The 24258-nt window shown below is 45.8% G+C and overlaps 1 protein-coding gene across 1 annotated transcript in view; it reads left to right on the top strand.

Annotated features, from left to right (window-relative positions):
- Positions 1-24258, top strand: part of DNAAF9 (dynein axonemal assembly factor 9) — an 81377-nt gene that overhangs the window by 33201 nt on the left and 23918 nt on the right. The window contains exons 8-21 of the mRNA XM_053402100.1: positions 4184-4282; positions 5749-5804; positions 6690-6825; positions 8437-8518; positions 8909-8945; positions 9355-9442; positions 10418-10494; positions 12917-12961; positions 14725-14770; positions 16062-16173; positions 17528-17598; positions 18980-19030; positions 19948-20035; positions 22620-22723. Coding sequence (XP_053258075.1) covers positions 4184-4282; positions 5749-5804; positions 6690-6825; positions 8437-8518; positions 8909-8945; positions 9355-9442; positions 10418-10494; positions 12917-12961; positions 14725-14770; positions 16062-16173; positions 17528-17598; positions 18980-19030; positions 19948-20035; positions 22620-22723 — 1092 coding nt within the window. The remainder of the gene's footprint in view (positions 1-4183; positions 4283-5748; positions 5805-6689; positions 6826-8436; positions 8519-8908; positions 8946-9354; positions 9443-10417; positions 10495-12916; positions 12962-14724; positions 14771-16061; positions 16174-17527; positions 17599-18979; positions 19031-19947; positions 20036-22619; positions 22724-24258) is intronic.

The following is a 24258-nucleotide window of genomic DNA, read 5'->3' as shown; positions in this document are numbered from 1 at the left end:
GCCAGTATTTTTCCACTTACAGCCATTTTTGTAATGTCCTGAACCCCCTCTAGAGGGATTCTAGTTACTTAATGTCTTCCAATTGCCACCCAAAAGACACGTTAACCTTTTCTTCTTTATTTTTAACAATTTGTTACCAAATTGTATCAAATGTAGCCAGCAAAGACAGCAGAAACAAAGTTCTCCTTTTCCCCCCCAACTTTGACAGCTAATTTGACAGCTGTCAAAATCTATAAACCTCTTCCGCAGGCTCTCTCACCGATCGCTCCCGGGTTTTGGGGGAGGGGTGAATTCAGTTCTCAATGTTAGCTCTTATCCTCCAGCACAGTCACTTAAATTGGCCCAATATAAAGTTAATTGCTTTTTTCCACAAAAAGAAAGGTATTCTCACAACCTTAGTAATAAAATCACTGCTTTACGATGTTTACAAGACGGGTAGGCAGACTTCCTTTTAAACACCTTGCCCGATCGTGCCGAATTCCCAGAAATAAATTTCCCTTTTAAGTCCAATTACCGTGTTACTCATGGGTCGTTACTTTTGATCCAAATGTTCAAAGGAAGAAGTTAGCGCTCTCCGTCCATGGCATGCGGCTTCACTCAGCAGGGGAAGCAGTCGAACTCTCAGCACCACGCCGCTCTCCGTCCCCCGTTCCAGAGCCTTTAAAAAGGCTCCTTTGCGGGTCGGGGGGGCGCAAATGGTGCCCGCCGAGTCACCAGGTCCACAGGCTTCAGCGCCTGTGGTTTCTAAGGGTCCCCGCGTCGCCGCCGCAGCAGAACCCGACCCCTGTTGAGCAGATTCCCTCCGGAGCTCGGAGGGAATCCGCCATTAGACGATGGCGCCAACCCGGAAGTCGCAACATGGAATTTCATTAGCGCGAGCAGTTTCTGAGCTCTGGGCACAGGACCGCATCCAAGATTTCAGATTAAAACTGCAGAGTGGAAGGAAACGAGAACCTTTTTCTGCCTCCCCACGTCCAGCTACTCTCTGAAGACTGGAGAAGAGACCCTCTTAAGAATATCAGGGGGGTGGGCAGGGGAAGGACTAGACCATGTGGAAAAACGTACATAATATTTTAGCTGCGGTTCATTCATTTTCAGCTTTGTATTCTCATTATTCAAAAAGTGCGCCTGTACATTCTGTTGTTGCGCCCATAACCTCGGTTTAAGGTGCCATTTAGCTCCTCGCTTTCATATCTCAGTTTCTTACACTGTTCGGAACCCCACACTGTGGTTTGTTGAAAGAAGCCATTTTAGTAATACATGGTTTTAAATTGGCTTGTTTCAGACGAGTTTGTCATGTTCAGATACAGAGGGGGAAAGGTGCTCATCTCCTCATGACTGGGGAAGACTCGGGAGAGGAGGAGCAATTGAGCCTAAGGCCTCCCGTTATCTCATTCCCGTTAGGGTCAATCGCGTTTTATTGCGATATCAGAATTGGCTCATTGTGTATGTACCCTGTGGCTTTGGCCTCATTATTCCCAGACAGCATGGGCAGAAGCCACTAGGAATGCCTTGTGTGGAGAACGTTTTGGAATGAATGAGATCCTGTGCAAAATCACAGAAGGAGACGTCACCAGTGATCTGTCTTCTTGCTTTCAAAGGCTGATTGTGTGACTAAGCCTTTATCCCTCTCTCCCACTTGCCACAATGACCTTTGCATAAGCTCAGAGCATTCAGGGTGTGTATTGGAGCTGCATTGCTGTTTTTTCTCCTTCAGTTCCACACATGCAGTGATCCTTACACTTTTCTTAAAATGACTTCTGCGAACCCAGAGGCCTTCTCATTCTGGTGTCTTAACAGTCTGGGCAGTTTTACTTGTGAAAGAGTGGCTGTTCTTAAAGAGGGTTAAAAATCTTCTTCTTCTTCTTTGGCAATCACTCGTAGCCGAGTAAGATTGTCTTCCATAAACACAGTTTTAACAATGAGTCTGTAAGTGACTGTGGAGGCCAATTCTGGATCCACACGTCCTTCCACAGTGGGGACATTGGTTTCCACATGGGAGTTGATCCCTGTGAGGGTTTGCCAAGCGTGCCTTCCTCCTAGCACGTTTCTCCCTTGCGTCCTGAGTTCGAGTGTCTTCAAAGCCCATGACACCTTTGGTAAAGGCTGTTCTCCAACTGGAGCACTCGCAGGCCAGTGTTTCCCAGTTGTCGGTGTTTATACTACATTTTTTTAGATTTGCCTTGAGACAGTCTTTAAACCTCTTTTGATGACCACCAGCATTACGCTTTCCATTTTTAAGTTCGGAATAGAGTAGTTGCTTTGGAAGACGATCATCAGGCATCCGCACAACATGACCAGTCCAACAAAGCTGATGTTGAAGAACCATTGCTTCAACACTGGGTTAAAAATGGACCTTGGCTGACACACAGTGGCTGTTGGTTGAGTTGCCTCCTCCTTTTTAAAGAACAAAAGCACTCTTTGCACAGAGCTGTGTGGGCATCTTTATAGGCGCACACATACATTGCCATTCAAAATGTCACTGTGCAAAAGCCACAGGTGTGTTACTTATAAGATACAGAATTCTCATGCTGAAGCCCATAACGATTTTGCACAAATTCAAATGTACCGTATTTTTCGCTCTATAACACGCACCCGGCCATAACACGCACGTAGTTTTTAGAGGAGGAAAACAAGGAAAAAAAATATTCTAAATGAAACAGTGGATGTATGATTTTTGTGGTTCATGCTGTGGCCACAGACATGTGATCTGACAGTGAGTTTGGAGTAGCCCAATACAAAAATCCTGAGGATCCTTTGTAACCACGTTTTAAGTGGGGAGGAAAGGAAAAGCACTCAAGGGACAAGGAGCATGCGTGGGGTGGGTGGAGAAGGATGCTGCTAATAATGAAGAAGAGGGGTATAAGGGGAGAAGGCTCCTCTCCTCTCCCACTTTGCTCCTTTAAAGCAAGCAGGCTCTGCTTTTCTCCCTCCTCCCTGCTCATCCCTGGCTTAGCGAGCTGAAAAACTTTGCTGCTATTTAGCTAGCTGAGTGGGGAGGAGAGAGGGACAGAGAGCCTGCTTGCTTTAAAGGAACCAACCGGACAGGACAGGAGCCGCTTACACTTGTGTAAGCAGCTCCTCTCCTCTTCCGCTTTGCTCCTTTAAAGAAGCAGGCTCTCTGTCCCTCTCTCCTCCCCACTCAGCGGCTCTTCTCCCGCTTTGCTGTTTCAAAGCGAGCCACGGAGGAGGGAAGGAAGGGGAACCATGGATCCTCTGCTCACGACTGCAGCAGACACCCCCCCGCCATCCGTAGGCATTCGCTCCATAACACGCACAGACATTTCCCCTTACTTTCTAGGAGGAAAAAAGTGAGTGTTATGGTGCAAAAAATACAGTACTTAAATTCTTTAAAAAAAACAAAAGCTACAATTATTGGCCTTCCCAACCCTGTAGCCTGCCCTGCCTTTTCATTTTTCCAAAACCTTCATGTTCTTGCTGAACAGTGCTCTTCCTCTGAGCTTCCATCTGTTCATATATTTTATTTTATTTTAAATAGGAGGGCGAGAGCCCCTTTCAGGAGGTCCTTTAGACCTAATCTGACTTGCTATCTTTTTTGTTTTGTTTTGTTTTGTTTCCCTATGTGGTGGTTTAGGGGAATCATAGAGTTGTAAGGGACCCTGAGGGTCATCTAGTCCAGCCCCCTGCAATGCAGGAATCTTAGCTAGATCATACATGACATAATAGAATCCTAGAACTGTATAGTTTGAAGGTGAGGAATGTTGGTTTTCTCTTAAAGGGAAAATACTAGGTATAATATAAGGATGCCTAAGATCCAGGTTTGGGGCAAGTACTCTTTGCTAAGAGAACCCTACACGAGATTTAAAATTACAAAACATGCAGTGTGGAAATATAGGCTGTTAGACCTTTAAAATATCCCCATTTCAGTTCCTTCCAAAGTCCCCCTCTTCCCTTACTGTAGAAAGTAGCTATATGTTTGGTAAGTTATAAAAGGTTTACTTACAAATTCTTCAAAGGTCATATTCATGTGCTTTTCCATACAGCAGTTAGAAGACATAGGCAGTAAAACTTATGTTCCAAATTGGTGAATGTTTCTAAATTATTTGTATAGAAACACTACCCCCTGTTCTGTTTAATTGGATTTTTGTATGCCACAGACTCGATCACAGAGGCAAAGTAAGCTCCTTTAACGAACTGACGGGGGATGTGTTTCTCTCCTCAGGATTTGATGACTTTTGAACATCAGTGGACCAATTTCTTTGCCAATTTTGACACTGAAATCCCTTCCATCCTGGAGCTGTCAGAGTCACAGGCAGGAGAGGTATGTATCTCGTTACACGAAAGGGGAAACTCTCTTTTTTGGAAACCCATTTTTGGGGAGGAGGAGAGGTGCCTTTTTGCCATTGCCACTCTTCAACAATTGAGACAAAGAAATCCTTGCTGATCTATAGCAAGTCACCCAGAGATCTACCAGTGGACTGTAGGTCTAACCTTCTGCCCACCCCCGAATTATAGCGCACATATAGTATTTAACAAGTCTTGGTAGGGAAGGGATTTAGATATCGTGCATCACTGGGAAGGGAATCATTTAAGGGAGTTACTATGTTGGCCTGCCTCTAAATCTTACAAGTTCCATTGATTGCAGCTAAAGTTTTTGATCTCTAATTTGAAAAAAAAAAAACATACACTAAAATGCAAACTATGTGGGGAAAATTTGGGGAGGGGGTTGTTAAGAAGAAGAAGAAGAAGAGTTTGGATTTGATATCCCGCCTTCAGGAGTCTCAAAGCGGCTAACATTCTCCTTTCCCTTCCTCCCCCACAACAAACACTCTGTGAGGTGAGTGGGGCTGAGAGACTTCAAAGAAGTGTGACTGGCCCAAGGTCACCCAGCAGCTGCATGTGGAGGAGCGGAGACGCGAACCCGGTTACCCAGATTACGTGACTACTGCTCTTAACCACTACACCACACTGGCTCTCTTAAAAAAATCACATTTGTTAAAATAACATGGGCAAGAACAATATGACTCTCTTATGCAAGGGTTAGCAAACTTTTTCAGCAGGGGGCCAGTTCACTGTCCCTCAGACCTTGTGGGGGGCCAGACTATTTTTTGGGGGGGGGGACAACGAATTCCTATGTCCCACAAATAACCCAGAGATGCATTTTAGAGAAAAACACACATTCTACTCATGTGAAAACATGCTGATTCCTGGACCGTCGGCAGGCTGGATTTAGAAGGCGATTGGGCCACATCCGGCCCCCGGGCCTTAAGTTGCCTACCCATGCTCTTATGCATCCAAGGCGTCACTGGTGCCTTGTGAACACGTTGATGCTTGTCTTGGGGGGTTGGAATTAACCAGCAGGTGTACATAAGGTCATGGCTAAAGTAGCACAGCAGTTGATTGAGAGGCTAGAAATTGATTCTCACAATGAGCAAACTTTCATCCAGGTTCCAAAAGAAAGTACATTTTTAGGTATAGAGAGGTGTAAAACCCTTGTACATTAATCAGTTGGCTGACGAGTTATGAACCAGGCAGTAAATTACCCAAGTGTTACTCCAGCAATTGCCATAATGTTTCTGCCACTAATTATGTGCATGAGATTGTCATTATATTTTGGGTGGTGTAAATGCCATGAGCGTTCATTGAATAAGAAAGGGGAGAAATAAATTTCAAGAAATTATATGCCCTATGCACAGTCTGAAATAGTTTGTAATGCACCACTAGACATTTCTGTTGTTGCTTGGATGTGTCAGTTATTTCTAATAGTCAATATATTTTCTTTCATAGCCATTCCGAAGTTACTTCAGCCATGGGATGATTTCCAGCCATATCACGGACAACAGGTACTCTTACTGACAGGTTCTTGAGCAAATGCAGTACAGCATAATGCATTTCATAAAAGCACAGCATGTAAAAGAGTGTTTGCATCTCTAAAACCAAAAGCACTCTGCTATAACTGTGATTATGTATTTTCCCCATTAAGCTGTTGACAGTCATCTTAGTTTCGACAATAGCCAAAGCCAGAGTAACCATTAGCTTGTTGGGGAGTCTTTATTTATGTGGCTTATCTTTCTAGCTGGCAAACATTTCTAGCTGGCAAACAAAATATAACGCTGATACAACCAACATACCTAGTCAATTGCTTCTGCAAATAAGCCTCTACTATAGGAACTTAGGTATGCTTACTTCCAGCAGCTCTCTAAGTTCTTAAGGAACACAAGAAGCTGCCTTTTCCCCAGTCATAAGAATCATAGAATTGTAGAGTTGGGATCCCAGGGGTCATCTAGTCCAACCCCTGTAGTGCAGGAAAAGTCAAATCATTGGTCCATCCAGCTCAGGATCATCTGCTTTAACTGTTAGCCATTCCCCCGGAATTTCAGACAAGGGGTCTCTCCCAACCCTGCCCGGAGAAACCCAGTGCAAGGCAGATATCCTATGGCCCTTCCCCAAATAGCAGGTGATATGTAAAAGCTGGGGTTTTCCATATCGTTTGCTACCTGAATCTTTTAACTAGAGATTCCCGTGTTTGAATCTGGCATCTTCTTTCATGCAAATGAAATGCTCTACCACAAGCTACACGCTGTCCCTTGTTTGAGCTGTGTGTACTTTGCACTTAATAAAAATAAAAGCTGTAAACTCTGCACCGGGAAAAGCTGATTCCTGAAACTGGAATAAATAGTCCAAGTGTGAGTTGGTGGTGATGGCTGTTTTTGTGTGTGTGTGATTAGTCCCAGCAGGCAGCCATTTGTACTGTTTGGCACCCATTCCTCAAAAGAGAACCTGAACTCGGGCAACTTCAATTTCCCATCTGAGGGGCACCTGCTTCGCAACACGGGCCTTGGCGGAAGCACTGCCAAGCACATGGTAAGCATCACCTGGTGAGGTTTTGATAGGCACCTGTTAAAATAGCCCTGCAATAATGCTATCTGACAACAGTTCTCTAACCCAAGAGCTACGGGGTCTTCCAGACTGTTGGTTTCTTTCTTTACATGCAGATATATTCTGCAATGTACCATTGGCACAAGGGATGCGGGTGGCGCTGTGGGTTAAACCACAGAGCCTAGGACTTGCCGATCAGAAGGTCGGTGGTTCGAATCCCCGTGACAGGGTGAGATCCTGTTGCTCGGTCCCTGCTCCTGCCCACCTAGCAGTTCGAAAGCACAAAAAGTGCAAGTAGATAAATAGGTACCGCTCCGGCGGGAAGGTAAACGGCGTTTCCGTGCGCTGCTCTGGTTCACCAGAAGGGGCTTGGTCATGCTGGCCACATGACTCAGAAGCTGTACGCCAGCTCCCTCGGCCAATAGAGCGAGATGAGCGCCACAACCCCAGAGTCGTCCGCGACTGGATCTAATGGTCAGCGGTCCCTTAACCTTTACTTTACCTTTGGTACAACAGTGAATCAGCGGAGGGTTTGTACAGGGCTGTCCACACATCCTCCTGCATCATTCATTGTTCTGTGATGCTTCCCCAGTTTCACTGCCAGTGGGAGGGCAGCTCTGGCACTGGAGCATGACAAAAGTGGAACATTTGGGGTATGATAAGTTAACAGAATTGCAGCAGGAAGTTTTGGGGTATGCGGTGATGAAGCAATACAACCACCCTGAGACCTTTGCAGGCACAAACAGTATCGCAAGAGGAGTTGGTGTGTCCTTGAGATGCTTTTGAAGTGGCAACAGGCCCTAAATGGCAGACACGGGCCTTGCATAACACCGGTCTTGAAAGACCTACATTGGCTCCCAGTATGTTTCCGAGCACAATTCAAAGTGTTGGTGCTGACCTTGAAAGCCCTAAATGGCCGAAGGTCCAGTATACCTGAAGGAGCGTCTCCACCCCCATAGTTCTGCCCAGACACTGAGGTCCAGCTCCGAGGGCCTTCTGGTGGTTCCCTTCCTGCGAGAAGCAAAGTTACAGGGAACCAGGCAAAGGGCCTTCTCAGTAGTGGAACGCCCTCCCATCAGATGTCAAAGAGATAAACAACTACCTGACATTTAGAAAACATGTGAAGGCAGCCCTGTTCAGGGAAGTTTTTAATGTGTGACATTTTGATGTATTTTTTATCTTTGTTGGAAGCTGCCCGGAGTGGCTGGGGAAACCCAGACAGATGGGTGGGGTATAAATAATAAAATTATTATTATTATTATTATTATTATTATTATTATTATTATTATTATTATTATATTTATTATATTTATTTATTTATTGCAGTGGAGCTTGGATTCTCACCCTTTAGGGAGCAGTTACGTACAGTTCAATCACTGTTCATAGCAATTCTTGGGGCACAGAGTATATAACCCCCTTTCCTTTCCTGATGCCCTGCAGAACTTGTTGGACTCCAACTCTGATCGTTCATGCTGGCTGGGGGTGGTGGGAGTTATGCTTCAGATGCTGAACTTCGTCAGGTTAGGGAAGGCTAGAGTATGCAGTACCCTTCTTTCTTGTCACCCACCTGTGCGTTTTGTGTTTGCTGGCGACCAGGTTGTGCAGTGTGTCTCGCCCAAGGGACCTCTGGCTTGCTCCAGGACCTACTTCTTTGGAGCCACTCACACGCCTTACCTTGGTAAGTTCATTTTCAGCTGCTCTTTCTGTGCGTGCCTCAGTGTGTTTGTCCTTGTCTGTACACACACACATCCTGCTAGCCTTTGTAATTCCTGGGACTTGGGGTGGGTTGCAGTCCATACAAATGCACGCACGCATTTCCAAATTAAAATAAGAATAAATGGGTTGAAACACGAATGGAAGAGAACAGATAAAATTCAAGGACGTAGATATTCCAAGAGTCATCCTCCTTCTATTTGGTGTGCTCTGGATGTGTTAAGTATTCTACGTGATTTATGTTGCGTTTGTGATGTCCTGTTGTGTTATCATTATTTATTGTTTGCAATTCATGTGAATGAAAAGCAGCACATCTAACAAATCAAAAATAACGCATCCCTTTGGCTCATAACAGGCAATGACAATGAGATGGAAAAGAAAGCCGAACAAGTGTAAGTTGGTTTTTTAGGTTTTTTTCCATTTATGCTGCTCTCTTGCCTGTTTCAAATGTTCTTGGCTCATCAGTTTAATACAGTTAGAATGTGCACCAATTTCTGTTGCTCATCGTGCATCAACGAAGCCTTTTCGGCTTTTTTCACTTTCCTAGCCAGTGGGTTTGTTCCACAACTAACATTCTAGTGCCTCTAGCTTTCAGTGTGACTCCATTCAGCTACTTCATGATTCTAAACTCTTATCACTGCTGTAAACAGTTATTTTAATCCTTCGTGAAACTTACGTATGTGTCCCTGTTGTATTTAAAGTATTCAGCTTTGCGTTAGGTTAGGAGCCTGCGTCTCAGTTGAAATACCCATTGAGTGTCGTAATTTGCACTGCATTTCCTTTTTTATTTTTATTTTCTAGCAAGCTGCTCTCTCAAATCTATGCTGCAGCCGTAGACGCTGTCCTGGCTGGTATAGACTCCTATTCAAGAACATCCAATACCAGCAAGGTACTGATGCTTCTTCCTATACCGGAAATCGACCCTTCCCCCTTTCCTCTAACTTCCTCCAGAGGTTTTTAGAGAGGTTGTTGGGCGTGCCGGAGGCAGCGCCTCAACCACCTTGGAATAAGTTTTGCAGAAAGGATTCTTGCTTTCACACCACCTGGTAAGAAGTGGTGGGAGAATGAGACCCTTTTTCTTTCTGGTGAGTGAAAGAAAAAATTCACTCATGACCCCAGTCACCGTAGAGTGGATGAGGGGAAATCAAAAGTAGTATGGCAGGGCCTGCTTCTCAAGTCCCCCTAAACCCCAGCAGCATCATTGGGGCTAGTTTTCCTTTGTTTTCCTTGCTCTCAAATAGCTGCATCGTGTGACTTTTTCATATCCCCCCTTATTACAGTGGTACCCCGCTAGAACAATGCCCCGCTAAACGAAAAACACGCAAGACGAAAGGGCTTTCCGACATTTTTTCTGCTTCGCAAGACGTTTTTTTCTATGGGGCTTACTCGCAAAACGAATTTTTTTCCGTGGTCTCCCTTTTTTTTTTGCCCTTTCTGAAAGGCGCTAAGCTCCTTATCTCTAAATTGCCGCTTATCCGCTATTCCGCTAAGCACTAAAAGCCGCTAAGCCGCTTATCAGCTGTTTTACCGCTTATCAGCTGATCTGCTGATAGCGGAGCTCCGCAAGACGAAAATCTCTGCAAGACGAAGGCTCCCACAGAACGGATTATTTTCGTCTTGCGGGGCACCACTGTATCTATATTATTTGTGGTGATTAGCTGTTAATGCAAGTACTGCTTTATACCAAAACAGGCACCTTAATTATTTATTTTTTTAAGGTGTAAGGTGGGAGTGTGGACCTGTTTGAAAGGCCTCTGGGCCTTGGATCCCAAGGAACGCTTCTCTTTCCCGCTGCTTCTCACAACTTCTTGGTCAGAGATGGTTTGACTTCACTTTCTTTGCCTCCCCTCGGTGTCTTTTGCAGGCAAAGGAATTAGCCGAGCAAACGTTCTTCAGTATCCTCGATGCCTTTGAACTGGCTTACTTTAAAACTCCATTGCGGTAAGCTGAATTTTCTTTAGATTGATTAATTAAATTTTTTTGAAAAAGCAAAAGGCGTTTCTCATTCTCTGGGGGCACCAGGGCAGGTGCTGCCCCTAAGCCTGGTTGTTGAAAGGCATGGAGAGGCTGCAGACTGCGCGACTGAGAGGGTGTCTTGTCTGAGGCAACGGCTGGCGCTGCCTGCTCCACCTCCAAGCTATACCCCCAGGTATAAGGCGGTATATGTGAAAAGGATCTAGGAGTCTTGGCTACATGTGAAAAGGATCTAGGAGTCTTGGTTGACCACAAACTTGACATGAGCCAACAGTGTGACGCGGCAGCTAAAAAAGCCAATGCAATTCTGGGCTGCATCAATAGGAGTATAGCATCTGGATCAAGGGAAGTAATAGTGCCACTGTATTCTGCTCTGGTCAGACCTCACCTGGAGTACTGTGTCCAGTTCTGGGCACCACAGTTCAAGAGGGACACTGACAAACTGGAACGTGTCCAGAGGAGGGCAACCAAAATGGTCAAAGGCCTGGAAACGATGCCTTATGAGGAACGGCTAAGGGAGCTGGGCATGTTTAGCCTGGAGAAGAGGAGGCTAAGGGGTGATATGATAGCCATGTTCAAATATATAAAAGGATGTCACATAGAGGAGGGAGAAAGGTTGTTTTCTGCTGCTCCAGAGAAGCGGACACGGAGCAATGGATCCAAACTACAAGAAAGAAGATTCCACCTAAACATTAGGAAGAACTTCCTGACAGTAAGAGCTGTTCGACTGTGGAATTTGCTGCCAAGGAGTGTGGTGGAGTCTCCTTCTTTGGAGGTCTTTAAGCAGAGGCTTGACAACCATATGTCAGGAGTGCTCTGATGGTGTTTCCTGCTTGGCAGGGGGTTGGACTCGATGGTCCTTGTGGTCTCTTCCAACTCTATGATTCTATGATTCTATATAATAATAACAACAACAGCAACAACAACTTCAGAGCTGGCTTCGGTGATTCTGCTCTTTGCTGGCCTTGGGTGAGCGAAGAGTTGGGGGGCGTGTAGCAAACTGCCATGTGATTTTCAGATGAAGGGTGGTAAATAAACTTATTAAATAGCAACAATAAATAAGTTTTGGGAAATCTTTGCATTCACAAAAATCAGCATTGTTTATTTATTTCATAAGGTTGGCACACTTGATTTGTACACACTTGCAAACTACCTTGAGGGTTTTTTTTTATAAACAGAATGAAACGATAAAATTTTCAGTAAAAACAGTCAAGAACAGCCATTGGAAGCACTCTGAAGCAGGTTAGCAATGAACTAGAAATAGATTAAAGAACATATCAACACTCTGAGCCTCGGGTAGGCTTGTCTTAACGAATCTGTTTTTACAGCAGGCATGGGAAAGTGTGCAGAGAAGGTAACCCGCCTGATATCAATAGGCGGGGAGTTCCAAAGTGTAGGCGATGCCATAGTATCTCTCATAGTTCTCAGAGTAACTTTTAAATCTGGGTATACATAAGATATGGATGTATTCATATTCTTCTTCTTTGGCGATCACTCGTAGCCGAGTAAGATTGTCTTCCATAAACACAGTTTTAACAGTGAGTCCATAAGTGACTGTGGAGGCCAATTCTAGACCCACAAGTCCTTCCACAGTGGGGACATAGGTTTCCGCGTGGGAGTTGATCACGGTGTGGATTTGCCAAGCGTGCCTTCCTTCTAGCACGTTTCTCCCTTGCATTCTGAGGTCGAGTGCCTTCAAAGCCCATGACACCTTTGGTAAAGGCTGTTCTCCAATAGGAGCGCTCGCAGGAAAGTGTTTCCCAATTGTTGGTGTTTATACTGCATTTTTAAAGATTTGCCTTGAGAGAGTCTTTAAACCTCTTTTGTTGACCCACCAGCATTACTCTTTCCATTCTTAAGTTTAGAATAGAGTAGTTGCTTTGGAAGACGATCATCAGGCATCCAGTCTAGCAAAGTTGATGTTGAAGAATCATTGCTTTGACGCTGACAATCTTTGCTTCTTCCAGTACACTGGTATTAGTTTGCCTGTCTTCCCAAGTGATGTGTAAAATTTTTCGGAGACACCGTTGATGGAGTCTTTCGAAGAGTTTTATAAGATGAGAAGTAGCCTTTTAAAAATATTTAAACTTCTTTGAGTTTATATGGTGCTGTATTCAACAGACGCCTGTGTTTACAAGAAGAGTATGCCACACAATCCTATTATAAGTGTCCTTTTTGCAGGAGTAAATATGTAGCTGGAACTTTTGGGGAAGGGTTTTGGTGGAATCTGGAGCAGAGAAGTGCCCTTAGGAGGGCAGTTTCACAAGCCTGGCAGTGTGTAAAATGCGGTTTGCCCTTCAAGCTGCACCAATGTCACTTGTTTGAGTATAAGCCTTTGTAAAAAAAAAAAAAGATATTCTCTTGATTTCCCCGCTTTTCTCCTTTACAGCACCAGAATAAATTTTCAGATTCAAGCTGTGAACAACCATGGAAGGTCAGTTCCTTTATGCTTCACTTTCAGAAGGCTGCGTGTCTTTTTGAACCGACAGCTTAATAGAGAACAGAGTTTGCCTTTAGTCTAACCAAGCGAAGCAGAACAAATAAAGCGCTTGGTGTCGTGATACCTGTGGTTGCCAGATGAATAGCATGGGTATTCTTCAAACCACTTAGTCATCTAGGGTTGCAGTCTTAAAATAATAGAAATAAAACAATAGAAAAATGGAAGCTTGCATAGAAATATCCTTGCTTCGTGGCTTCAGTCTTGACTGAATGTTCACACCTTTAGATCATAGCCATATTATAGTGGTTTAAATGTGCCGTCTACAATTTCTGGAGGACTTGGGCTGGGTCACAGTGTAACATGAATGGCTGCATTCATTCAATCATATCTTGGTTGAGTCTCTTGCACACGTCTGCACACGTCTGCAGCTCCTCCCACCATAAGCTGCAGTTAATTCAGGAAGTTCCTAATGAACCATGGTTTCCTATTTCACCTGCTTTGAAGCAAGCCAGCATGCTAAACCAAAAATCAAACGGGTTCAATATCCTGTTTTGTTCTGTAGATGATAACCATTGCTTCCCAGTTCTGGTGAAGCAGGAAACAGGTTAATTGGAGGCTTTCTTAACTGATTTGCAGCATGTCCGAAGGGAGAAGCAAAGTGTCTCTGCGCTCGAACAAAATGTCCCTACATTCCTTGGCTTAATCATGGTCTGAACTGGGCAAATATGTATTTACCTGCAGCATTTCATCTTCAGCATTAAAACGTTTGTAAAAATATATGGGGGGAAACGGCCAAAAACAACTTCTTTTATTTATTTTTATTTGATAAAATAGATATACTGCTTGATTGTAAAAGCAAACAAACCTCAAAACAATTTACATTACGTTTGTTAATATGGAGTTGAGCAGCAGAATATTAAATTGTCTCAAAGGGCTCCATAAACAGCAAAAAGGTGAGCAGTGATTGAGCCAGGTGGGCCTTCCTTGGGTCATGATAAGATTTTGAACTCTGTGCTTGATGATTTACTGCTGGAGCCTCTAGCCCAGCCTTTCTCAACCTGTGGGTCCCCGGATGTTGTTGAACTACAACTCCCATCACCCCTAGCTAGCAAGGCCAGAGCTCAGGGATGATGGGAGTTGTAGTCCAACAATATCTGGGGACCCACAGGTTGACAACCGCTGCTCTAGGGCCAGTTCTGACTGCATATGATGCTACTCAGATGTCTCTGGGAACACACTCGGCAGATACAATTCCTTCTGCTGCTGCTTCTTAGTAATGTCCAGAGAGGTCTACAAACGGTGGCTCTTTTTTAAGCTCCTGCCATCATGAAATCGCTCCCAAGGGGCAGCAGTACTTAGACATGGACAGAGGCTGGCTCAGGTGATCCTATGACTCCATTCTCTGAATGCATTTTTAAAAATGTTCCTCATTTGCCGGCAACTCCTCCAGCCAACTGGTGCCAAACGTGTTGCTCTGCTTTCCTTTGGACCACATCAGTGAGGCCAAGAGAGAGGGGTCTTGTTGTCTGAGCCACTCAGGACCTCCATCCACACTGCCCAGGCTCATGCTCCAGATTGGTCACTTTGGTGCTGCTAATGCAGTGGTTTCGCTTCCCCTCGGAAGGCACACTCCATTGCCTCTCAAGACAGACGGACGCCAGCAACAAAAAATTGCCTTGTTGGTTTTCTCAATTTTTGCTGGTAGGGCAGTTTCAAGCTGCAACAGAAGTTTTCTAACAGTGTGTTTATCCTTCCAGAATTATTCCGCTGGATAATGAGGACAGCCTCTACTTAGTGAAAACAGTGAGTCGAATTTAAAGTTTGCTGCTTCCTGGATGTTCATGTCCTTTTACTAAAATGCCTTGAGAGGTATTGGCAAGTTCAGGAAGGCTCAGGAGATCCTCCGGCCTCCTGCCTGAGCCACATTGTGCACAGGGGCTTATACCTGGCAGAGGTGCAGAGGAGGTGCTATGTACCCCAAGGAGCCTCAAGGCTGGGAGCCAAAGGCAGCCCCCCCAGGCTTCTCTCTCGGTCCCTCGGGACCCCCCCCCCCAAGCCACATCCTTCACTGGCCTTGCTTCCACCCTAGTTCTTGCCTAGTGGGAATGTGTCTCTTAATACTTGCCTGCATGGAGGACATAGAGATAGTTGAGTCTGCAGAAACCACATAGTCACACAAGAAGAGGCGGCAGGATCAGGCCAGTGTTTCATCTGGTCCCATGTCCTGTTCTCACGGTGGCCAATGGGAAGCCCAAGGCCTGAGTGCAAGAGCAGTCTCGCCTCCTGGGCTTTCCAGCAACTGTTACTGCTTCTGACAATGCAGGTAAAGGTAAAGGGACCCCTGACCATTAAGTCCCGTCGTGACCGATTCTGGGGTTGCAGCGCTCATCTCACTTTATTGGCCGAGGGAGCCGGTGTACAGCTTCCGGGTCATGTGGCCAGCATGACTAAGCCGCTTCTGGCGGACCAGAGCAGCGCACGGAAACGCCGTTTACCTTCCCACTGGAGTGGTACCTATTTATCTACTTGCACTTTGATGTGCTTGAACTGCTAGGTTGGCAGGAGCAGGGACTGAGCAACGGGAGCTCACCCGGTCGTGGGGATTCGAACCGCCGACCTTCTGACTGGCAAGTCCTAAGCTCTGTGGTTTAACCCACAGCGCCACCCACGTTCCTCTAGTGGAGGTAGAATATAGCTATAGAATATAGACAGTGCAGGTAGAATATAGCTATTCTGGCTAGTAGCCGCTTAACCTCCATGAATTTGTCTAATTTTTTGGAGCTATCCAAGTTGGTGGCCTTCACTGCCTCCAGACTAGCCTACGGTACCAAGATAAAATTAACATTCATTGCTTTTCCCACTTATGCCTTTGGCCTCACCACTGACACGTGGCCCTCAGAAGGTTGTGTTTGGAAGGGAATCTGGCCCCCGGGCTGAAAATGTTCCCCACCCAGCTGTTCTGTAGAATTCCTTTAGTCACAAAAATGTGAGCTCTATTTTAGCTGGGGACTGTGATGGATAAAAGTGGGAGTATTGACCCAAGCTCTTTTTTGCTGCTCCTTCTCTCCCTGCCTGCTCCCTTGGTTTGCCACAGGTGTCCATGACAGTATATGACATTCCTGACTTGCTTGGCGGAAGGGGCTGCCTTGGGTCGGTGATCTTCTCAGAATCGTTCCTGGCGTCACAAATTCTTGTGAAAGAAAAAGGTATTTTTGTCGCCCAAGAAAACCTGCAGTGGGAAAAGCTCTTTCAAATGCAATGTCGAATTACGTTGCATGTGGAATGGCTTGGTTCACTCATAACACCAAGCCAGCTTGGACACTGTGTGATCAAACTTTGGGCTTGCATACTCCTCCTACCCCCTATTTTTCCCCTCTTGCGTACTTGGATTGCCTCTCTTTCACAATAAACTATGGCTTGCTTTTACACCTATAGTTTGACCGTCCTGGTATAGACGGCTAGCACAAACTACAGGTTGCCTGTTTGGGTGTAACAGCAACCTATAGTTTGCCAGAAGAGAGTGGACATGGGAGGGCAGATTAAGCAGAATGGGCATCACATGACCCCCAAGGCTCTTCCATTCATTGGCTGATGGCTTAGCATTTCATACAAACCAACCCAATGAGCAAATGCTAAATTCTTATCAAGCACACACTAGCAAATGGCTCAGCTTCACTGTGAAGTCTGCATATTCTTTATCTGGGGAGGCATGATTCCTGGCCCCATTTGCCTTCACAAGCCTGTCCACACCAAGCTAGTTTCTCGAACTTATCATGGCATGAAGCTAGAGCACGTGATAAATTATTTCACCTTTAGGAACCTTCCACTTACGGGTACATGGGCCACGAGGGAAGAGTCATAGTGGTAGGACATCTGCCTTGCATGCAAAAAGCCCCAGTTCAGTTCCCAGCATCTCCAGCTATGACTGGGGGAGACTCCTTGTTTGAAATCGTTCTGCAGTCATTGCACACCAGCCTTTTCCAGCCTGGCTCTCTCCAGATGTTTTGGACCACGAATCGTCCCCAGCCAGCATCACAAAACATCTGGAGAATGTCAGGTTAGTGAAGGTTGGTGCATACAGTACTGAGCTGAACGGATTGTTGATCTGATCGCTTCCTATTCTCCCAGTGGACCTAAGATCTCCGCCTTGGCAACCTCTCTGCTTTGCAGAGTTCGCTGGAGGCAACATCTACAAACTGTCCCCTTCCTGTTACAGTCAAACCGCGGTTGTCAAATGCAATCCATTCTGGAAGACCGTTCGACTTCCAAAACATTTGACAACCGAGGCGCGGCTTCCGATTGGTTGTAAGAGCTTCCTGCACTCAAGCGGAAACTGCGTCAGATGTTCAGGTTCCGAAAAACATTCGTAAACCGGAGCATTTACTTTGGGAGCAAAACATTTGAAAGTGGAGGCGTTTGAGAACTGGGGTTTGACTGTACATAGCTCAGGAGATGAATCCTTCCAATTAAACAGCTCCACTGAGCCACAGGCATGCAGGATTTTACCTCTCCAGGAGCTCAGGAGCTACACTACTTATGCTTCTCTTTGCTTTCCTGCAGATGGCAGCATTAGCACAGAAACCAGCTACGTCATTCTCACTGCAGCTATCCCAAGATCTGTTTCTTGGCTGGTAGGTATAACTTCATTCCCTTAAAATCCCCCCCCCTTTTTTTCTTTTAGTGATATCATTGCGGAACTTCTTCTTACAAATGTGCCGAAAGCAAGGAAAACTACTCTGCTGAGCTTGTTCCAAGTGCAACTGTGAAATTGTGCTTGAAATGGATTCTGTACTTGGTGATCTTACTGGGAGGTGGAAAGCTGATTAAATAGGACCGAGGACCGAATCGTGTTAACTTTTCCTGCATGCACATGCAGCCAAAGTGTTTTTGTCCAGTAGCAAATGAAAAGTAGAGGGGATTCCAAGATAGGAAGAGACTTTGGCACAAAGTGTGAGAATCACACAAATGAAGAGATGCTCTGTGGTGTGGCACATAGAGAGATGGACTAGGACAGGCATAGGCAAACTCAGCCCGCCAGATGTTTTTGGGACTACAATTCCCATCATCCCTGACCACTGGTCCTGTTAGCTAGGGATCATGGGAGTTGTAGTCCCAAAACAACTAGAGGGCTGAGTTTGCCTCTGCCTCGACTATGACCCAGGAGAGACTCAGCCTTGAGAATCACAAGGTAACAACACTTTGGAGATCCCGTGCCTCAAGGAGGTTAGATTGGTTTCAACTAGGGCTAGGGCCTTTTCAGCTCTGGCCCCGACGTGGTGGAACACTCTATCACAAGAGACTAGGGCATTGCGGGACTTGACATCTTTCCGCAGGGCCTGCAAGACAGAGCTGTTCCGCCTGGCCTTTGGTTTGGACTCAGTCTGACCAAAACTCTTAAGTTTCCCTCCCCTTATGGTTTTGATCTATGGGCTTCTTTTAAAATGAGGCTGCATTTTAAATTGCATTTTAACCTGTATTTTAAATTAGTTCCCTCCCCCTTTTCCCCCTATTATGTTTTTACTGTGATTTTATTGGTGTTGGCCGCCCTGAGCTCTGGCTGGGGAGGGCGGGGTATAAATAAAATTTATTATTAAGGTTACCTTCGCCCAGTCACTGTCTTTCAGCTTAAGCCCGACACCCGAGTAAAACTGTCATATGGCACTGCGGCTGAAGACCATTTTATGCTTGCTCCATAAAACTGGGGACACGGATGATTGCCATGTGAGCCCATGAGGTCCAAAGGGATAGCTCAGTCGATGGAGCATGCGGCTGTTGATCTCAGGGTCATGGACTCAAGCCCCACGTTGGGTGAAAGATTCCAGCACGGCAGGCGGTTGGACTAGATGACTCTCGTCGTCCCTTCCAGCTGTACAGTTCTGTCGTTCTAAGTTGCTCACCTCGAAACAGTTCAGGCGGCACAAGCTGCAAGAGATCCACTGCAGTTATATTACAGGCTTTCCAGTTGACGAAGGAAATGCGCTAAGCTGAAGCAATTGTTGGCTTTGTTTATAGGTTGAAGATAACGAAGTTAAACTGTCGGAGAAGGCCCAGCAAATCCTGAAGGTTTGTAACGCAACTTGGCCAGCTGATTAAGCTTGAGGTTGTCTCAGTGTGTGAGTGTGTCTGGGTCTAACACTATGCTGGCGGAGGTTCCCAAGGATATTAAGCTTTGTGTTATATTGTCTGTTTCTGTCTAGTGCTTGTCCTCTTCCTCCCCAGCACTTGTTTTGCAGATTTAGCTATTTAGATGTGGTTTGCATGCACAATGGGAAGGCTAAAAGCAACTTTTCTGAGCCCGTCCTCGAAAGAAATGAGGCTAAGGGGCCATTGAGTGTGCAGTCCTCTGCCCTGCATCCAGTTTAGATGAGGGGACATTCAGTCCACTATTATGTACAAGCAGTCCTGCTTGATGGAGACAGAAGACAGCCCTGGCTTCAGGATGTCACCTCTGTCTAAAACTCGACACTCCTCCCTCCAGGTGACCCACATCTCCTAAGGGGAGGCCTTGGAATCATTCTGAGAACGACTGGGGCAGGGATAGGGAATCTGTGGTCTTGCAGATCTTGCCCATCCCACGTGGCTGAGGGTAATGGAAGACCAAGAGAAGACCAAGGGCCACTGGTCGCCCATTCCTCCTGTCGGGTACAGTCAGAAAAGACAAGAGGTTTTGCCATTGGTTCAATGATGGCTCATAGATCAGTGGTGGAGCATGTGCTTTCCGTAGCGATTTGAAAGATCACATAGCAACTGAGAAAACAACTCCTTTGTGCCCGAGACTCTGGAGAACCTCATCCAGTCAGACAATGATGAACTGGAAGGACAAATTGTCCGAGTTGGTACCAGGTGCCTTCCAATGTTCCTAAGGGGTGTTGTGGATCAACGTTCAGCTGATAGGGAGAGAGTATCTTTCAAATATAATTGGTCCGGTTCAGAGACTCCGTTGCTATTGTTTGATCGTTAAAAACTCTCCACCTTTACAGGAAGAAGAAACTTTCCTGGGAACCTTCCTGACGGGAGGCGACGGAGCCTATATTGCTTCCAGCAATTCCCTGTGTAGACCAGAGGAAGGTAAGTGACCTGCCCAGATGGGACGTTCAAATGAACAGGCAGCGAAAGGAGAGGCCCATGCGCACACACACGCTCGCTCGCCTTGGGTTTCTCAACTTCCCTGCTTTTTTATTCTCCCCGTTTCGGAAAGTCTGCCATTTTGTTGATGCCTGCGGATTTGAATCTGAAGTAGCGGTCAAGACTCAAAGGACCTCATGTCTAGCCCTGTGCCTGGACATGTGTGCCGGTTTCAGGAGCAGCCCCTTCCTTGTTGAACAGCAAGCCTCTTTTAAAAAACAGAGAGCTTCAGGCACAGCTTTTGACGTGGCAGGAGGTAATAAAATGCCATCAGTTATTGACACATCTGAAATAATTCTTAGGTCCTAGTCCTCATCCTCAGCTAGTGCTTTGTCTTTATTCTTTCCTGTTAGAACAATTGTTTTATTGTGAAATGGAATCCTCTCAAATAAACCCCCTTGTTGTGCTGCTAGTTGTATCTTGTCATCTCCCCGTTTCAGTATGAAACTGCTCTGAGGTTCAAGCTCCACATCCAGCGTTGCCGCTTGTGGCGACATTTCCTTGGGGGTGCAAATCAGCCCCATGGATCAGCAGAGCCGCTCTGTCCCTTAGCCGTAAAGACCTCCCTGAGTCCCCTTTCATCTTGAGTCAGTCCCAGATGCCTATCTATTTACGCCATTCTGGTGCTCTAACTTGGATTTACACACACACACACACACACACACACACAAATACACACATAGTGTACCACCTGAGCTGCTCTGACAAGGCCTTTGCGCTAAGATGTTCACTTTAGGAAATCTCCTTTAGACCTCTTTATCCATGAGGCTTTTCAGATAACCCAGCACTGCGTGGGCTGCAAGGTTTTAACTTGCCATGTTTGGTTTAAGCGACAAAGTGAAACTGCAAATGTGCTTTTGCCTCCAAAGGGTAGCATTTGCTCCTAAAATATTACTTCCTTAAAAGTAAATACTGACTCTGGTAAGTTCCAGGATCTGGTGGATTTAATCATTGGAGTGAATTTTTATGCGTCGTTCACATTTTTAAAGAAAAGAAGTGGGAAGAGAGTGACTGTGACTCTACTTTCTAATGGGAGAATGAGAAGTGCAGAAGAAGGAGGGTGCATTTTGCATAGTTGCATTTCCCAATCTCTGTCTCGGATTCAGCTTCTGTGGCGTCACTTTATAGGAATGAGTTTCTCTAAGAGGAATTTCGCCACACTTCACTGCCCTTAAAAGACAGCGTACAGACTATGAATGATGCATCTGGAACACAAATGTAGTTTGCTTATTTTAAACGAGTCTAGTGTGGATGTGTCCAAAGGCAGCAGAATTGCCTCTTTCCCTCATGTTCAGTTCAGCCTAAAGGTGGGCAGTACCATGCATGAGCCTCGAGTTCATCATCATCAATCATCAATCATCATCATCATAATTTATTATTTATACCCCGCCCATCTGGTTGGGTTTCCCCAGCTACTCTGGGCGGCTTCCAACATAGATTAAAAATACATCAAAATGTCAAACTTCCCTGAAGAGGACTGCCTTCAGATGTCTTCTAAAAGTCTGGTAGTTGTTTATGTCTTTGACATCTGATGGGAGGGCGTTCCGCAGGGAGGGCGCCACCACCGAGAAGGCCCTCTGCCTAGTTCCCTGTAACTTGGCTTCTCGCAGTGAGGGAACCGCCAGAAGGCCTCAGCGCTGGACCTCAGTGTCCGGGCAGAATGATGGAGGTGGAGACGCTCTTTCAGGTATACTGGGCCGAGGCTGTTTAGGGCTTTAAAGATCAGCACCAACACTTTGGATTGTCACGCAAAGGTGGTGATCGCTCAAAGATTAAGGGATATTGCCAGGCAGGAGGACATAGCCCGTGTGAAACCTGGGTTGTTTCTGGGGGAGCAGTTGTATCGGGCTGCTCCAGCTCGTTACCTGGCGGATATCCACTACGTGGAATACCGCAGACTATTTACTGCGGCTAGGCTGAATGTTCTTGACTCGGCGGTTCTGAAGGGAAGATATGGAGGAGTCCCATATGACCAGAGATTATGTCACTGTGCATTGGGTGAGGTAGAATCCACAGAGCACATTTTACTGAGCTGTCCCATTTACAACAATTTAAGACAGTACCTTATAACTCCACACTTACCTCAGCTCAGCTCCCGACAAAGAGGAAAGCAGACAGCATATCTGCTAAATAAGTCTTCTGGGAAAACAACTTTGTCAGTGGCTAAATTCCTTTTCCTGGCACTCAAGTGTCGGAAACGTATAACTGATTGCTTTGATGTGGGTTATCTGTGAGAGGTCTAGTACTGTGGCCCTACCTTATTTATGTACCCCTATGATGTTATAATTTATAATTATTGTGTAATGTTTTATTTCTGACTATCGGTCGAATAAAGGAAATTGATTGATTGATTTTGAATTGTGCTCGGAAATGTACTGGGAGCCAGTGTAGGTCTTTCAAGACCGGTGTTATGTGGTCTTGGCAAAAAGATCCGCCTGGCTCCTTATACAGAGGGATTTTAAGCCGATGCATGAAGCATCTCATGTATTCTTCTCCTCCCCACCTCCACCCCTGCTTCCCTTTGCAGGTAAGCTCTATTTCTTCTCAGAGGGCCTTCTGTTCTGCCACCCGCACTACGGAAGCATCACCATATCCAAGGCTCAAATGACATCCCTCAGGTTCTACGATGGGGTGAGTGCTGGTCCAGTCCAAGCTCTGTTCTTGCCGCAGACAGAAAAACTTTCCCCAGACTCGTGCAACGCAGGAGTCCAGAATTCTACAGGGCAGAAATGCGTGCCCCTCCCCCCAGGCTCGGGAATAATAAGGACCAGAAGTTGGCCAGGCTCTCCTCTGTCTCAGTTCACTGAGGGCAGGTGTAAGAAGAAAAACAGCCTTGAAAATGGGGGAGATGTGGGGATGAATTGCAATAAAATGGAGAGGGAGGTAGTGGTGTGTGTTGCTGCTCCACAACATCAGGTGGCGCCAGGGGGGCTGCCTGCTGTAGTAATAATAATAATAAAAATAATAATAATAATAATAATAATAATTTATTTATTTATTTATACCCCGCCAGAGCCGGGCTCAGGGTAGCTAACATCAGTAAAATTAGAGTACAGTGGTACCTTGGGTTACATACGCTTCAGGTTACATACGCTTCAGGTTACAGACTCTGCTAACCCAGAAATAGTGCTTCAGGTTAAGAACTTTGCTTCAGGATGAGAACAGAAATCGTGCTCCGGCAGCAGCAGGAGGCCCCATTGGCTAAAGTGGTGCTTCAGGTTAAGAACAGTTTCAGTTTAAGAACGGACCTCCAGAACGAATTAAGTACTTAACCCGAGGTACCACTGTAAAAACATAAGAGGAAAAAACCCCAATTTAAAATACAGGTTAAAATGCAGTTTAAAATGCAGCCTCATGTAGAAAGAGGACTGGCATGGCAGTGGAATTAGCAGGGATCGTGTGCTCTTTTGCCCTGCACCCAACAGCTCAAGCAGGGAACTTTTAGACGTGCTCAAAGTCTGTGTGTGTGTTTTCTTCTGCCTCAAGTCATTGATTACATCACCACTCCACAATCTGCAAAAGCATTTGGTGGAAGCGTGGCTTATTATACGTGAAGAACAATGCATAATGGAGGGGTTAAACTTGAAAAGCTCCAGATTCAAAGGCTATGAACGCACATGCCCCTTTGAATCCTTTCTCCCCCCGCCTGCCTGCCCCTTTGTGGCGTTGCAAGCTGTGTGGGCCCTGACCTTCCTTCTATTGTTTGGCTTCAAGACACCCAACTCCTATAAACCTCTGGCTATTTATGGGGCCTGGGCTATCGCTTCTGAACGGCTGCCAGGTATTCTGCGCGGAGCAAAAACTCCGAAAGGGAATTTGCATTGTTTCACTGACCTGGCAAGGCATGAGGCTGGAGAGCTAAAAATAACACAAATGAGATGAGAGGTGGCGATAGTTGGGAACATCTGTAGCCTAGCAATAATGCAGATATACAGGAAGAGATAAGCATTTTAATCTCTAAATGAATCAGCGCCCTGGCGGCATATTCTATAAGCTGCCTCCCTTTACGCTGACCATTTCTCTTGATAGCCGTCCGGGAAAAGGGGGGTGTTTCAGAATCGGCAGTGCCATATTTGAAGTGTTGCACATTGCTGCTGTGTTCCAAAAACCGACTTCCAGAGGGAACCTCTAGAATGCTAAAAACAGTTTCAGAGAACTTGCTTGCA

Source organism: Podarcis raffonei, chromosome 9, assembly GCF_027172205.1.
Source record: "Podarcis raffonei isolate rPodRaf1 chromosome 9, rPodRaf1.pri, whole genome shotgun sequence".
NCBI lineage: Eukaryota > Metazoa > Chordata > Lepidosauria > Squamata > Lacertidae > Podarcis > Podarcis raffonei.
Note: the sequence above shows the minus strand (reverse complement) of the source record. Positions and strands in the feature narration are given on the sequence as shown.